At 30.4% G+C, this 14,732-nt stretch overlaps 2 protein-coding genes across 3 annotated transcripts; one reads left to right on the top strand and one right to left on the bottom strand.

Moving 5' to 3' along the window:
- The first annotated feature begins 6,521 nt into the window (after positions 1-6,521).
- On the top strand, positions 6,522-7,802 carry LOC106766294 (protein ECERIFERUM 26-like). The gene is made up of 2 exons (XM_014651032.2): positions 6,522-7,015; positions 7,174-7,802. The coding sequence occupies exons 1-2, from the start codon at positions 6,548-6,550 to the stop codon at positions 7,795-7,797; spliced, it is 1,092 nt and encodes a 363-aa protein (XP_014506518.1). The 5' UTR covers positions 6,522-6,547; the 3' UTR covers positions 7,798-7,802.
- Positions 7,803-8,649: 847 nt separating this feature from the next.
- Positions 8,650-12,079, bottom strand: LOC106767776 (putative glycerol-3-phosphate transporter 4). 2 transcript variants are annotated; one of them, XM_022783398.1, is made up of 4 exons: positions 10,878-12,079; positions 10,586-10,727; positions 10,203-10,432; positions 8,650-9,625 (listed from the first exon to the last, which is right to left on the bottom strand). In XM_022783398.1, the coding sequence occupies exons 1-4, from the start codon at positions 11,803-11,805 to the stop codon at positions 9,597-9,599; spliced, it is 1,329 nt and encodes a 442-aa protein (XP_022639119.1). In that variant the 5' UTR covers positions 11,806-12,079; the 3' UTR covers positions 8,650-9,596. The 2 variants fall into 2 exon arrangements, with proteins under 2 accessions (XP_022639119.1, XP_014508211.1); XM_014652725.2 differs by having other exon boundaries at positions 10,203-10,727; positions 10,878-12,078.
- Positions 12,080-14,732: the final 2,653 nt, after the last annotated feature.

Raw genomic sequence — 14,732 nt, 5'->3', positions numbered from 1 at the left:
TTATTTAATTATTTTCATTAATTAAATTATATGACTATTATTTTTTAAGAAGTTAAAATTGTTTTTTTTAACCGATCAACTCAAACCCATAATAATAAACATAATAAATACCGAAATATGAACAATTGAAAAATCTCTAAAATTTATCTTAATCCATCACAATGTAATGACACTACATTCAAATGTAATACAAAAGGTCTCTAAAATTAATTTAAATTTACAAAATTAATTTATAAGATACCGTGACAAGCACAAAAAGAGCTTTTAACGTTGCTAATTACATGTTAGGTACAACAAAATTACTATGCATTATGACATTTTTATAAATATTTCATATAAATTGATGTTGGACCTATTTCTAACAAACATTAATTTCTCATTTAACGTCAAGAAATTAGATATTACAAATTAACGTGGATTGTCCCCTATGCCAAAAATTTTGAAAAACAAAATATTAGAAATTAACGTTGATTGTCCCCTACATTAAAAGTAAATTATCGTTTATTATAGATATAATATATGTTAATTTATGTGTGTCGCAGAAACAACATATATTAATTAACATCTTTCACTATAATATCAAACCTTCAACAAACGTAAAAATACAAAATAATATATATAAAAAAATTAGTAAGTTTATATCTATTTACGTATAGTAAATTCATTTATATTTAATTAATACAAAATCTCCCATAGATCTCTTATATTACAACATGTGAATATTAAATGTAAAACTAAATATTAACTAGTAATAGTTTGCTTTCAAAACTGTTATAATGTGTTGTATCTATCTATCTATTTTTTTTTTTATTGAAAATCTATGTTAGGCATTAATATAACGAAGCCATTTACTTCACAAAAATAAGAAGCAAGCAACTTTGAGAAAGGATCTAAGGAAGTTTTGTTAGTTGCTTCTTTTCTAAACTGCAAGGTTATGATTTAGAAAAACTAGTCGAAAATTTTGTTAAAGAAACTAGCTAAAGTTGGGTCCTTGGTAGTTGAAAGTTAGTGAACTAATTTATCAACTTGTAAGAGTGTATGATGGAAATTTTCAGTTAAATAAACTTAATAAATTATAGAATTAAATATTATATAATGTTGCATTTTTTATTGATAAACTATAACTTGATTGTATTTCTAATTTTATTTTTTACATTTTTTAATAGATTAATTATTTTAATTATATTTATTTTATTTTCAATTGCTGTATATTTTTCATATGTATTTATTATTAATTTTATACTATATATATATATATATATATATATATATATATATATATATCACAATTTGCAAATTACTTTCACAATAAGTTTCCAAGTTTCTATTTATTTATAACATACAATTTATAAAATATGATTTATTCGCTCTAGCAAATATAAATGCGAGTAGTTTGATAGAAATATGCCAAAGCCCGAATAGCTTAATAGATTAAACAATTGTTTTTGATCACTTAAAAATTTAGTGAGTTAGTTATGTGAATAATATTGAAAATACACTCATAATTCAATATAGTAGCATAGCATGTATAACTTGATAATTTTTAATTTCATTTTAAATAACATCAAAAAATAAGAATAAAAAATAAGTTGAATTAATAAGATATATTATTTTACTTATTACAAAGCAATGAAAATTATATTTGCACAAAGTTCAACCGAATAAACTCTAATTGTCTATTCCGAAAGAAAAAAAAAATATTGTGTTTTCATACACTGAAATTTTATTTAGCCAGATCAACTTGAAGTATTTTTATAGGTTTTGAGTATGCTTATATTGAAGTTATATTGAAGGTAATATCAATGATTCACTTAATAATATTTTTTAATTTAAAAGAAAATAACTAATTTTTTCTAATTCAAATATAAATAAATTTTAATTAAAAATTATATTAAATTACTAATAATAAAAATAGTAATACATTTTTTCTAATTTAAATATTATGAGTAATATTATATATTTTTATATTAACTCTTAATATATCCTTTCAAAATCTTCGTATAACTCAACGTGAATTTATCTTAAGTGAAATAGTTCACATAAGGTTGAATAATTATTAGTACTCCCTTTTATTACTTTTATGTTAACGAAATAGAATGAATTTTTTAAAATTGAAGATGGTATGTAATTTTTATACTGAATCCCGAATAAAAAACTATGGTTCACTTTATCAGAATAACGTAATTTAAGTGTTAAATAAAACAAACTAAATTTACACTTTCAACAACCAAATCTAAAAAAAAAAACATTATACACAATCTTTAATTTTAACTAAGTACACTTTTACGAGTTTATGAAGTTAGAAAACTATTTCTAGGTTTATAATTTAAAGTTTATGATATGTTAAAGTGAATATTTTTTATTAATATTTCATTAATTAATAACTTTGTAAATTAATAATTAAAATAAATATAATAATTATAAATGATTAAAAATAATTAATTTAAATTTTAATATTAGGTAAAATAATTTATTTTAATATCATATTATTTCAAAATGTTATATATATATATATATATATATATATATATATTAGAAATATTATCTTAATTTTGAATTAATTTTAATTTTAATTTTAATTTACATTTAAAAAATACATTTTTAATAAAATTAAAAAAAAATATTTTCTACTACATAAATAAAATTAATTGCAAGTTTTCCACTCACTTATCCTCAGTCTAAAACATTATTACTTTATATTTTCTCTTTTCTTTCTAATTTCCCTCAATATCGAAAATGACAAAATCAATTTCCAATCCTTTTTTTTCATCTGTAACTTCACTTAACATTAACAACAATAGTAACAATAATAATCTTGTCATAAATAATAACAATAAAAGTGATAAATTAATATAATAATTTCAATAAAAATAATAAGTAAACAATTTTATATTTCAAAAAATAAAGATAGATAAATATAATATGTTGTCATATTTATTTCAAAATTATATATATATATATATATATATATATATATATATATATATTCCACAACTTTTTTTTTCACAGTTTAGGATGTTTTTATTACAGGAATCGCTTTTGTTTTCTTTTTCTTTAGCTATTAAGATGTTTCAGTTCACTAGATTGTTTCTTGCTTGTCTGTGGATTCAGAAGGAATTCGAAAGGTTGACCTATATAAGGAATCTTCAGATCTATGCTTATTTTTAACTCTCTGAAGCATTTTGTCACTTACTATGTCCTTCCTAGTCTCTGGGTGCCTAGATGTCCACAATAAGCTTTTCTTCGTTTGAACATCGCTCTTAACTTGAAGGTTAATTATGTCATCCTAAAGCATTCTTAGATGAAAGGATCTTATCAACGTCTATGAATGAGAAATCATAGCATAAATATATATTTATAAATTTTTTACGAGAACAATTTTAACAATAATGAAAAATAATTTCTACTTTCATATATATTTACAAATATTAAAATAATTTTTATATATAACTAAATTATAAAATAATTTTGTTTTAATACTTTTTCGCTAAATATAATATTGATGTGTAACCATGCGAAGTCTCCAATTCAAATTGAAAACGTTTAGAAATTTGTTACTAGCAACTGTTGTTTGCGTGTTGTTAAACAGCAGTTAGTACACAGTGATATTAACTTGTAGCTAACTTAACTACTATTTGTGGTAGCAATTGAAAAAGATTAGATTGGTCGGATTACCAAATTTTGCATAAAAACAAATGTTAGCTAAATCCATACACCAAAACTCTAATTTAAACACGCCAATCATTATGCCATAGAATACTGCAATTCCAACTACCCGTCCTATTGCTCTAACAAATAAATCTATATAAGTATCACAAGTGTTTTTAAATCATTTTAATTTATTGTAGTTTCTATCATTTTTTTCTGGACTACTGATAATAAATAGAATAAATTTTATTAGAAATAATATTACATTAAAAAAAATTGCCATAAATTTCTTTTTGATCTATTAAAATTTTAATTATAAATCTGATTTGCAACGAATTCATTTAATAAAAATGTAAAATAATGCATCTATTAAAAGTTATTTATCATTAAATATTTAATCCCTTAGTATAAAATATCTTTTTAAAGAACTATGACATATATATAATGAAACATAGAAATATAATTTTTTTTTTCCACATAATAACACCATGTAAAGACTTAAAGATTGGTGATAACATCTCGATCACATGAGTTTAGATGTGCTCGACATACATGTTGTGAAAATAGATAATGTGTTTGGCCATATCATACCAACTAAATCAATTTATATGACAAATATTGTCTAAGTCAAGATTATAAATAAGACATATTACCATAATGATTATCCAAAAATTAACCAAGTTAATTCGTTATATGGATCAAATCCATCAATGTAAAGACCTATAAATATTGTATAAATAGCATAATACAGTAGATGAATTAATTACGCTTTGTTATTATTGCGTTGATTACTATTGACATACTTAAACATCAGAGTGTCTTCTACATATACACTTTTACTTGATCTAAAGGAAGAGAGACCTAAAACATATGAGTCTAAAAATGACAAATTGGAACTAGCTAGGAATATACTTGGAGTGGATTTGAAGACTTAACGAAATATATTTGACTATGTAAGAACAATATAGTTTTTAAAATGCATTTGCTTTAAAATTTTCAAACAAATTTTAAAAATATATTTTCAAAACAGTTTATAAAAAAATGAAAATAAGAAATATTTAATTATGAAAAATTGGTTGAATTAAGTTTTGTCATTTAATTATTATCATCACTAACGCACAAAAGGGTTTTCGCACTCATTATTTTGGAAATTGGGTTTCAGTTTTATAACTGAAACATATTAAAACGATGTAAAAAATGATGGTTTTTTGGTTTCAATTATCAACAAAAATATAAAGATCTTTATTATGATTCAGTTCTCTCATAACCGAAACATGAAAATATAAATAAATAATAAAAAAAAAATTGGATTTAGGCTACGGTTCAAATAATAACTCAAGTCTACACTCTTTCTAATTAAAAAAAAAAAGTCATTTAATTTTAAGAATATTTAACCATGATTATTACAAGAGCCGATGCAAAATAGGATATTTGATCTCAGTTTATACAAAAAAAACATGGCAAAATAAGGTATTTAGTCTCTGTTCTTACAAAAATTGAAGCAGATAGGGTATTTGACTTTGGGTCTCTCAAAACTAAATAGAGTATTTAACTTTGGTTATTCTAGAACTGAAGTCAAATACTACTTTATTCTTTAATTATGGTTATAATTGAAGTTTAATATTAACGGTTTTTTTAATATTTTTTTTATTTCTTCCTACGTATTATATCTACACAAAAACACTACAAAACTAGCATAAAAAAACAACACATTATATTATCACATCCAGAATAAGCCAGAATCTAGATACAAGAATATATTAAACATAAAAAAGACATACTTTAACATAAATATACAAAAAATATATTAAAAACAAATTTACGAAAAATTAAAAGTTTTCATGGACTTGGGAGCACAAAACTAGTTGGAACTAAAAGTCTCATAAATCTTTGAAATATCAAGTGAAAAATTGTATCCAGTGTAAAAAACGTGAACAACAAATAATTTTATTGACCTTTCAAATAAAAAATAGAAAAAAAAAAAACTTGCGAACCTCTCTTTTGTGATTTTGAAATGGAAAATAAGTGGAGTTTACGAAGTTAAGGACATGGAATGGTAGGGAAGAGAGAAGAATGGAGAAGTGAAAGAATGGTAGACAACGAAAACCACGGCACTTTGTAAAAATTCCATCAAAAGTAACCTAGACAGTACTTTATGTTTCAATTCTTTAAAAATTCAAGGATAAAAGATGTATGACTTCAATTATTATAAGATTTAAAATTAAATATCCTTAAAATTTTGAAAATTTTTGTGTACTTTTGGTCTCGATTACTAAGTAACCGTAATAAAAACAGATGTACGACTTCGATTATTGTTAACCCAAACAAAATTCCCTCGTTCAAATAAAATAATTAAAATAATAAGGAAGATATTTTTGCACCACTTGATCTCAATTATTGAAGAATTGAAGTAGAAATATATATATTTGACTTTAGTTCCTTTGTAACTGGGATATATAACTTCACAAAAATTTCGAAATTGTCATAAATGTCTTTATATTTTTCGTTTTCTAAAAAGTAAAACATATACACGATTTAAAAATCTAAAACCGTATTAGTGTATTGATTTTTCTGATGATTATTTGTTAATAAAATTAAAAAGAGGAAGTTGATCATATATATTTTTTTATTATTGTATTGAATTTTGAATGGATAGATTTGTTAATATATATATATATATATATAATAGAAATGGCATAAATGGATTATTTTGTGAAGTATTACACTACTCACAACAATCAATTTCTTTTCAAAGTAAAAAAGTAATTTTTTTGATAGTGATATAAATAAATAAAAGTAAAAGAAAATTAGAACATACTTGAAAATAGAATTCCTCAAGCTAACTAAAGTTTTTCCCAATAAATATGGCCAGAATGAACACTGATTTGTTCAAGAAACAATGGCTGTGTGTTATGCCAGCGAAAACCTCCCACAGCTGCAGATTGAAGCTGTGCTCAGTGTACGACCGCTGAAGGTGACAGAACCACGACGAGTTCGCCAGGTTTTGATGAGTGACACTGACTGCATTCATGGATGCTACCAAATCGTTCTCTACTACGAGTCGTTGAACGAGGAAGAGGGTGATAAGTTTTTGGCTGGTTGGATTGTAGAGTCACTAGGAAGTGCCTTGGTGGAACACCCACTTCTTTCTGGGAGGCTCAAAAGGAAGGACAGTGATGAGGACGAGGCAGTGTTGGAAATTGTGTCCAATGATTCTGGCATTCGACTCTACGAGGTTCGCTTCCCCATGGTCTTGTCAGAGTTTCTTTCCTTGAGAGCTGAAAAGGAGCATCTTGAGGCTGAGCTTGTCTTTTGGAAGGAAATTGATGAACAGAATCCTCAGTTCTCTCCTCTCTTTTACGTCCAGGCAAGTAGTGCATGCTGTGTTTATCATTTAGCCTTAAGCTTTTCGAGATGGATAAGGTCGTATGTATATTAACCATAAGGTTTCATACTGAGTTATATATTAATCATGCATCAAATTGAAGGATTCTTTTTCATTTTTGATTTTGCTTTTTCTTTCAGGTGACCCAGTTTGAATGTGGTGGATACACAGTAGGTATTAGCTGCAGCCTTCTCTTGGCAGATGCATTGGTGGTAGAGAACTTCCTGAAGAATTGGGCTGACATTCACAGCAGCATGTTACTCCAAAGACAAGAGATTAAAGCACCCATATTTCATCCCTCTCTTCTCGTAAAAAACGACGAGCCTCCCCCAGCTGATGTGATCAACCGCACAAGATGCAGAAAGGCACAGAGCATGGGATTCAAGTTCATTGGCAAGGACTTAAATTTGAACCAGGAATTTTACAGGAAAGTTGCAATGCTATGCGTTGAGGAAGCAGAGAAAAAGCTTGAAAAGAAGGTGTGGACAGAATTTAGTTTGTTTGTGAAAGAATCGTGTGAGGTCATCAAGGTAGAGGGTCACTCAAAGAGTGGATACTGTAAGAAAGTGTTGGACCAAAGCCTAAAGAATGAAATCAGTGGTGGCACGTGGAATGATTTTGGAGAGTTCTTCATGTTTCATGAAGGAAACAAACCTGTCCTTGTTTCTCGTTGGATTGGATCAATTGCTGATGATGGAAAAGTTGTAGTAATTCCATCTCCGGAGGAAAAGGCCTCTGCTTTGATCATAGTGTCGCTCCCTTGAAGTTCTTGAAATTATTTAAGAGTTTCACTATTAGTCATATTTTCTAGGATTGTGTTAGCAAAATATAATACTCTTCAATAACAATTTGAATGAGATTCAAATATGAAAAGAGTCAAACTTCAATCTATCAAAGGAGATTTTGAGAATAAAAGAAAAAAAAAAAAAGATATCACTTGCAGTAGTTATATGACTGGAGATAAAAAAAGCTTTTATTAACATAGATTCATTTGCCTTAAAAGTTAAATTAGCAAATGGAGAGTATATTGAAGTAGAAAACAAATGATACGTTGGAGTTATTTTGAAAATATACCTAAGAAAAGTTAATTAAAAATATTTATATTTTAAAAAATATGCCTAAGAGTAATTTTGATATTATAAACAACCTATTAACATTCGCTAATTTAAAATTAAAACTGCATCTTGATGATAAGGAAAGAAGGGGTGCTTTTTTGCAGCCCTTGTTGTTCTATCAAATCATAGGATTATGTTTATGCATGTTTGAACTTTGGTAAAGGACTTATCCATCCGTCACTTTCACATTAACGATGTTAATGGCGTTGGCTGTCTACCTTTGTTTGGTGTCGAACCACTATACAACGTTAAGATAAGTATCATTTTTCTTTTGGACCCCTGTTTCTTTAGCAAGCCTTTAAATTTCCAACATAAGATGAGTTCTAATTATGAGTTTAAATGGTTAAATGTCTGCTTAAATTTATTTATTTTATTGAATAAACAGGTTTAAGTATTTAACTGTAAAGATTTTGATATTTTGACAATTTTTTGAAAAACATAGCACTGTCATCACTTCAGAAAAGACTTTAAAGTAGTTTAAGCATTGATTTTGATCCTCTGCATTCAACAGTGCTTAATAAACCCTATTGTAAGATGAAACAAAAACCTTAGTTTTGTTTCAGTCTCTAGCAACATCCCAACTGCAAAGCCACTTCCTTTTCCTTCGGTCTAAATTTACACTTGTTTCTTACAGAGTCCTTGTATATCAGATAAGGCCATTTCTTCAGAAACAGGAAAATGTCCTTGTATATCAGATAAGGCCATTTCTTCAGAAACAGGAAAATGAAGAGCATCGTCAAGTTAAAATCTACTACATCATGACTTCATGAATAAAGAAAACAGAGACATTGATACAATTCATTTATAACGAAGGCTGATGAGGAGGTGGGAAAATCATAACGAAGGCGAGAGAAATTATGGTTTACCTGCTACTCATACACAAGGTAGAGTTCACAATCAAAAGTAACATAGGAATCATACTATCTACCGAGATTTATTCATCTATTTATTTTCATACACGAGCCGAAATGACCAACATCTTGTGATAACAAATTTGAGATGCTGGAGGGGGATTTGGGTTGTGAACAAGATAGAAGAAACATGGCTGTATATCCTAATCTACAGCTGACAAAATTGAAAGTGGTGGCTCCTTGAATGAATGTGACAGACTAAGGTAATGAATGACACTTTGGAATATCTAGTGTCAAGATGACTTAGTACAAGCAGTCAGTCTCCGCAATTATCTCTTCATACATCCAATTCACGATGAAAAGGAATCAAGTTCCTCTGGAACCTTCCACAGTATAGACAAAAAATTGATCGGAAGGCTGAATGAATGGATTTTAAGTCTATTAGATGATTTACTCGTCGGTAAAATGAACAGTGAAGTGCGTGCTGCAGGCTAGAGACGATGTCATTAACAAAACTGTACAATTTTCTCACATTACAACCCATGTATTGAGCATTAGATTTAATGATTCATGAGGACCTGATCAGTGTCATCTTTCCTACTCCAGAAGCGATTGAGATGCAGTGGCTGCCAAAGATCAAACAGCATGTCAAAAACATCACAAGGGATGATAACACAGGCACACATTCAATATTATGAGTTTGATGTAGTTCAAACATAAGAATGCTATTTTTTCATACTTTAGTCAAAGAACATGAACAAACCATTAGGACACAGCATCTTCCATGCAACATCAATGTGAGTGAGTATATGCATATCAGATCGGTGCAATTTATACCTACAGCCAATAATCATGAAGAACATAAAAGAATTCCACCAATAAGTCATGATGTGGTGTTTTAACCTCAGTTTTACTTCGGACAAGTTAGACAACCTACTTGACAGAGATTGTCAAACTTAACCCAGATAAAACGAGGTTAAAGAGCTTGTGATAGTTGATTGCTGCAATACCAATAATCAACTATCTCAAAGTACGAAAGAGAATTACAAAACTCAGTCATGATTGGGTTGTTTAACCCCATTTTTGCTTGGGGTATGTTGGACAATCCTTTTATCAAATAGATTTTTCCATGCAAAAGGAACAAGATTGATAAAAGAAAGGCATGGACTGAAACTGATGACATGACTTGGAAGCATTCATTACCTTCAGGATTTTGAGCTCCACTACTTCTCTCTGCAATTTCTGCTATGATCAATCGTGACAAAAGAAGCCCCGCAATAAAAGCACCAACAACTAGCATCATGAAAACTTCAGTCCATCCCCTTGTTGACAGGAACCCAGTGAGAAGAGGACCAACAGCTGCACCAACAGATCCAGTACCATCTATAATGGCAGTCACTGTTGCTAGAGCACGAGAATCACCTCTGAGAGAACTGTGTGTGCCCAAGTCAGCAGATACAGCAGTAGTGATAAGAGCATAAGGTCCATTTACTAATAATCCAGTCACCATCATAAGACCAATGTTGGCATTCATAGAAACACTTCCATAATGCTTGTATAAAAGCATAGAAGGAATAGCTGCATACATGAAGCTGGCCGCAGTTATAGCACGTGCATTGAGTTTATCAGATATATAGCCAGCAAGGATACCCCCAACAATGCCCCCTACATCGAACAAGGCTGAAAGGTTTCCAGCAGACTTAACAGAGATATACTTTCCTCCAATTTCTGCAAAATGAAGATGTAAACATTTATGATCCATGCAATTTTGGTTCCATAAACTATTTTTTTTCAACTTTCATCAATTCACACAACCTAGAAAATAGTTTGTAACTTAGTTGGGGAGCTACACCATAAAATCTGACGATCAATCGTTACCTGTATGAGTTAAGTAAAACGGCAACCAATACAAGAACGTGTAGGCAACAAGCTTGGCGAAGAAAAGGCACAACGCAAAAGGTATCACTCCTGGAATCATGCACGCCTCAACAAGCCCAATGCCCTTTTTATTCACAGACGCCTGTCTGAGAGCGCCATTATGCACCAGAGCTTCTTTATCATCACCAACATCAACATAAGAAGAAGAAGAAGAAGAAGAAGAAGAAGAAGAAGAAGAGAAGCCCACATCCTCTGGGTAAGGAGCCAAAAATAGAAAAACAATGACCCCACCAAACACGATCAAAGCACCAGGCGCAACAAAAGACCAACCCCATCCATAATCCAAAACACTGGCAGCAATAAGAGAGCCACAGATGTTACCAACCGAAGTATGCGCGTTCCAAATTCCCATGATAAGCCCTCTCTTCCTCTTCCCGAACCAGTTACCGATGACGGCTACAACCGAAGGCCAACCCGTGGCTTGAAACATGCCTGCGATCATTTGCATGGAGAGATAGAACCAAAAACGATGGACGTTCCAGAAGTACCCCATTCCGAAAAGCCCGACGAATATGCCGCTACCGATCATTCCAGAAGCTAGGAACAATCGAAGGTCCAGGGTATCTCCCAAGTGGCCCGCCACGTACATCCCAATGGAGTAACACGCGAGAAATGCCACGTCGATCTCTCCCAACTTTGATGGTCCATCGTAGCCGTTGAAGGGGATCCAACCGTCCTTTGGATCCTCGTGCTCCGGGCACAACACGCTCTTCACTATCCCGGTGGGTTTTCTGGAGGCGTGATAGCAGGCGTAGGCAAGGAAGGTGATGAACAGCACCATGTAGCGGTGCGTGTGATAGTTCCATTCTTTGGCTCGTAATAGCAGAATCCCAGGTGGGGTGGCACAAAGGTCGCAGTGGCGAGACATGGTTGATGTTGCTGTTGGGATGGGAACGGTTGGTTGGTGTCGGAGTGGTGAAAGAGAAGAACTTTTTGGGGTGGGTTTCGAGGGGGAGCGAGAATGGCGGAAGGGAGGGAGAGAGAGAAAAACCCGTGGCAACGATTGATGAATTCAGAGACTGCCACGTGGAGTTAGAGAGACCGGTGGTGTAGAACGACTCGGCGGTCACCACCGTTCACTTTGGCTGCTACACCTGGCTTGTGTTACTCTTTTGTAGCAGTAACATGAACATATAATCTTTTATGTCCCACCATAATTAATGAATTTAATTAATTAATTACATAGACTTTCAGGAGTATGCAGTTTTGTATAAACTTAAATATAATTTCATTTAATTTAGGTGACTAGCTATCCATACACTTGGATGATTACTATTAATTCATTTATTTTCTATCATGATTAATATAACCAGTAAAAAACAAATTATTTTCATTATCTATCTATAAACTGGATATTATGTTGTAATTACTACGTAAACTTGGGTTGTGTAAAATTTAATTAACAAGATTATATGCAATTTTGCTATAATAAGTTTTAATTCATATTATTTCTTATGTTATTATTTTTATTTGGACATATGATACTTTTTAAATGTTTTTTTTTTCTTTTGAATTCTTAAACGTTTTTAGCTCAACTTCACATTTTGAAGGAAAATGATATTTTAACACCAATTTTTGACACTATTTTGACACTGTACACGTGTCAAAACGTGGTTAGACAATTTCAAATTAAACAAATTGAGACAAAGGCATATTTAGAAGTTTTTTTTTTTTTAATTTGAAATCGTCCAATCACATTTTGATACGTATGCAGTGTCAAAATGGTGTGAAGAAATTGGTATAAAATATCATTTTCCCATTTTGAATTCTTAAATGTTTCTAGTTCATCTTCACATTTTGAATTCTTAAATGTCTCGAGATCAACTTCACATTTTGATTTTTTTTTTTCAGATAAACATCACATATAAAAATCTTTAAATTAATTTAACATTTTCAAAATAGAAAAAGAACATCTAATATCACCACTAACCATGCCTAAAAATAGAAAGAACATTAGACAACACAACACAAACACACTTCATAAAGTATTAAAAATCATACATTTTTATTAACTTTAATATGATACATAAAGATTATTTAAATAAAAGGTATTGGGTAAGCACTAAACATTTCACTTATATAAAGGAGCCTAAAAGCTCTTAACAAACACGGTCTTGTTCACTTGAGTGGATTTGAGGGAGAGTAATTGAGTGGATTTGAAGGTAATTTTTTTTGTTGTTTATTTGAGTGAATTTGGAGGTTAAAGAAACTGGATTTGGAAATAAAGTTTGTGAGAATTAGTGTAAGATTTAATTTATATGGTAGATTAAAAAAATTTACTTCCAAATTCATACTCGTTTACCTCCAAATTCACTCAAATAAACAACAAAAAAAATTACCTTCAAATCCTCTCAAATCCACTCAATTACTCTCCCTCAAATCCACTCAAGTGAACAAAACGTAAAAGTTGTCTTATAAACAAACTAGAAGGAATACTTTTCACCAAACTCATCATGAACTAACAGTAAATATTATACTCAGTTTTTATATATATTAAAAAAAACATAATAAATCTTAGACTGAATATTAACCATCGTACATCAATTTATATAAATATTGTTATTTCATTCATTATAAACAAACATTAAACAATACTCACAATCTTTATAAACTATCACTAAACATTATGTTCATTTCTTTATCTTGGTGTTGGTGATAAATGTAAGGGCCTTAAAAATATAAGGTTGTTGGGCCTAAGTGAGGCAGCCTGGCCCATGAGGCCAAGGGTAGCATAGCCTTAGGAAAGAAGGGAACCCCTTATTCTTTTTCTGATTTCTTTTCACAGAATTTCCTTCTCTCTCTAGAATTATTCTCTTGCCCTAACTCAAGTGTTCTGCCTTCTCTCTAGATTTCCAGTAAATCCCATTGTTCAAATCTTGTTTTGGTGTTGCCAAATCGTTCCTAGCGTAGAGAGCTCCACTTCTACCTATCGATTTCTCCGTTTCATCTGGTAAGTAGATTTCTCCCTTTTCTCTTCACTATTCTTGACCTAGGGCATGCAATTTTGCTAGTTGCATGTGTTTTTCGTGTTATGCCTTCCATTCCCAATATATTCTAGCTCTAAGAGTTTTGTTCCATCACCAATTTGGTGATTTGTAGGTCCTGTTGTGCTCTAGCTGTTTGGAGCACTATAGAAGTGTTGGGTGAGCTCACTGTTCATTTGAGTCCAGGTAAGGGGAGCTAATTATTTTGCTTGAAATTATTTTATAAAATATATGCATGTTGCATTATGAATTTGGTGTACTATTGAGACTGAAATGTTACTGTTTTAAGTAATTGGTTTTGGTGTGTATTATACTGCTTAAATGATTTATTTGGGATTGATTTAATGTGTCCTATTTTGATGATTATGAATTGTTTCTGAACGGGGTTATTGACTGTGATTGGTGATCTTTTGGAAAAGATCTTAAGTGAGATTTAATTAGCTTTGTTGGGTAGCAATTGGATACACAGGTACTGTTTTAGATTACTGTGAGAGGAAATAAAATATTAAAAAAAAAAAGAATTGTCATTTGAGTTTTAGAGCACAACAGACTAGTTTAGGTAACATAAATAAATTAATTAAAACTGTTTGAGAGTCTTCCTTTGTTGGTAGGATAGAGGGGACTTAAAAACCTGAGTTGGCACATCCCTGATCATAGAGCAGCCCTGGCCTGGTCCAATCAGTTGTGACTAGTCATATGTGCTAGCGCCGAAGGTGAGTCTGATGCGTTCAGACATCTGAACCCTCTCCGGTGACCAATTGGGTAGTGATGTGAGGTGGGGAACAAGTATTTTGTAGTAATGAAAAATTTA

The sequence above is a fragment of the Vigna radiata genome, chromosome 7, assembly GCF_000741045.1.
Source record: "Vigna radiata var. radiata cultivar VC1973A chromosome 7, Vradiata_ver6, whole genome shotgun sequence".
Lineage (NCBI taxonomy): Eukaryota > Viridiplantae > Streptophyta > Magnoliopsida > Fabales > Fabaceae > Vigna > Vigna radiata.
This window is presented reverse-complemented; position numbering and strand designations above follow the sequence as displayed.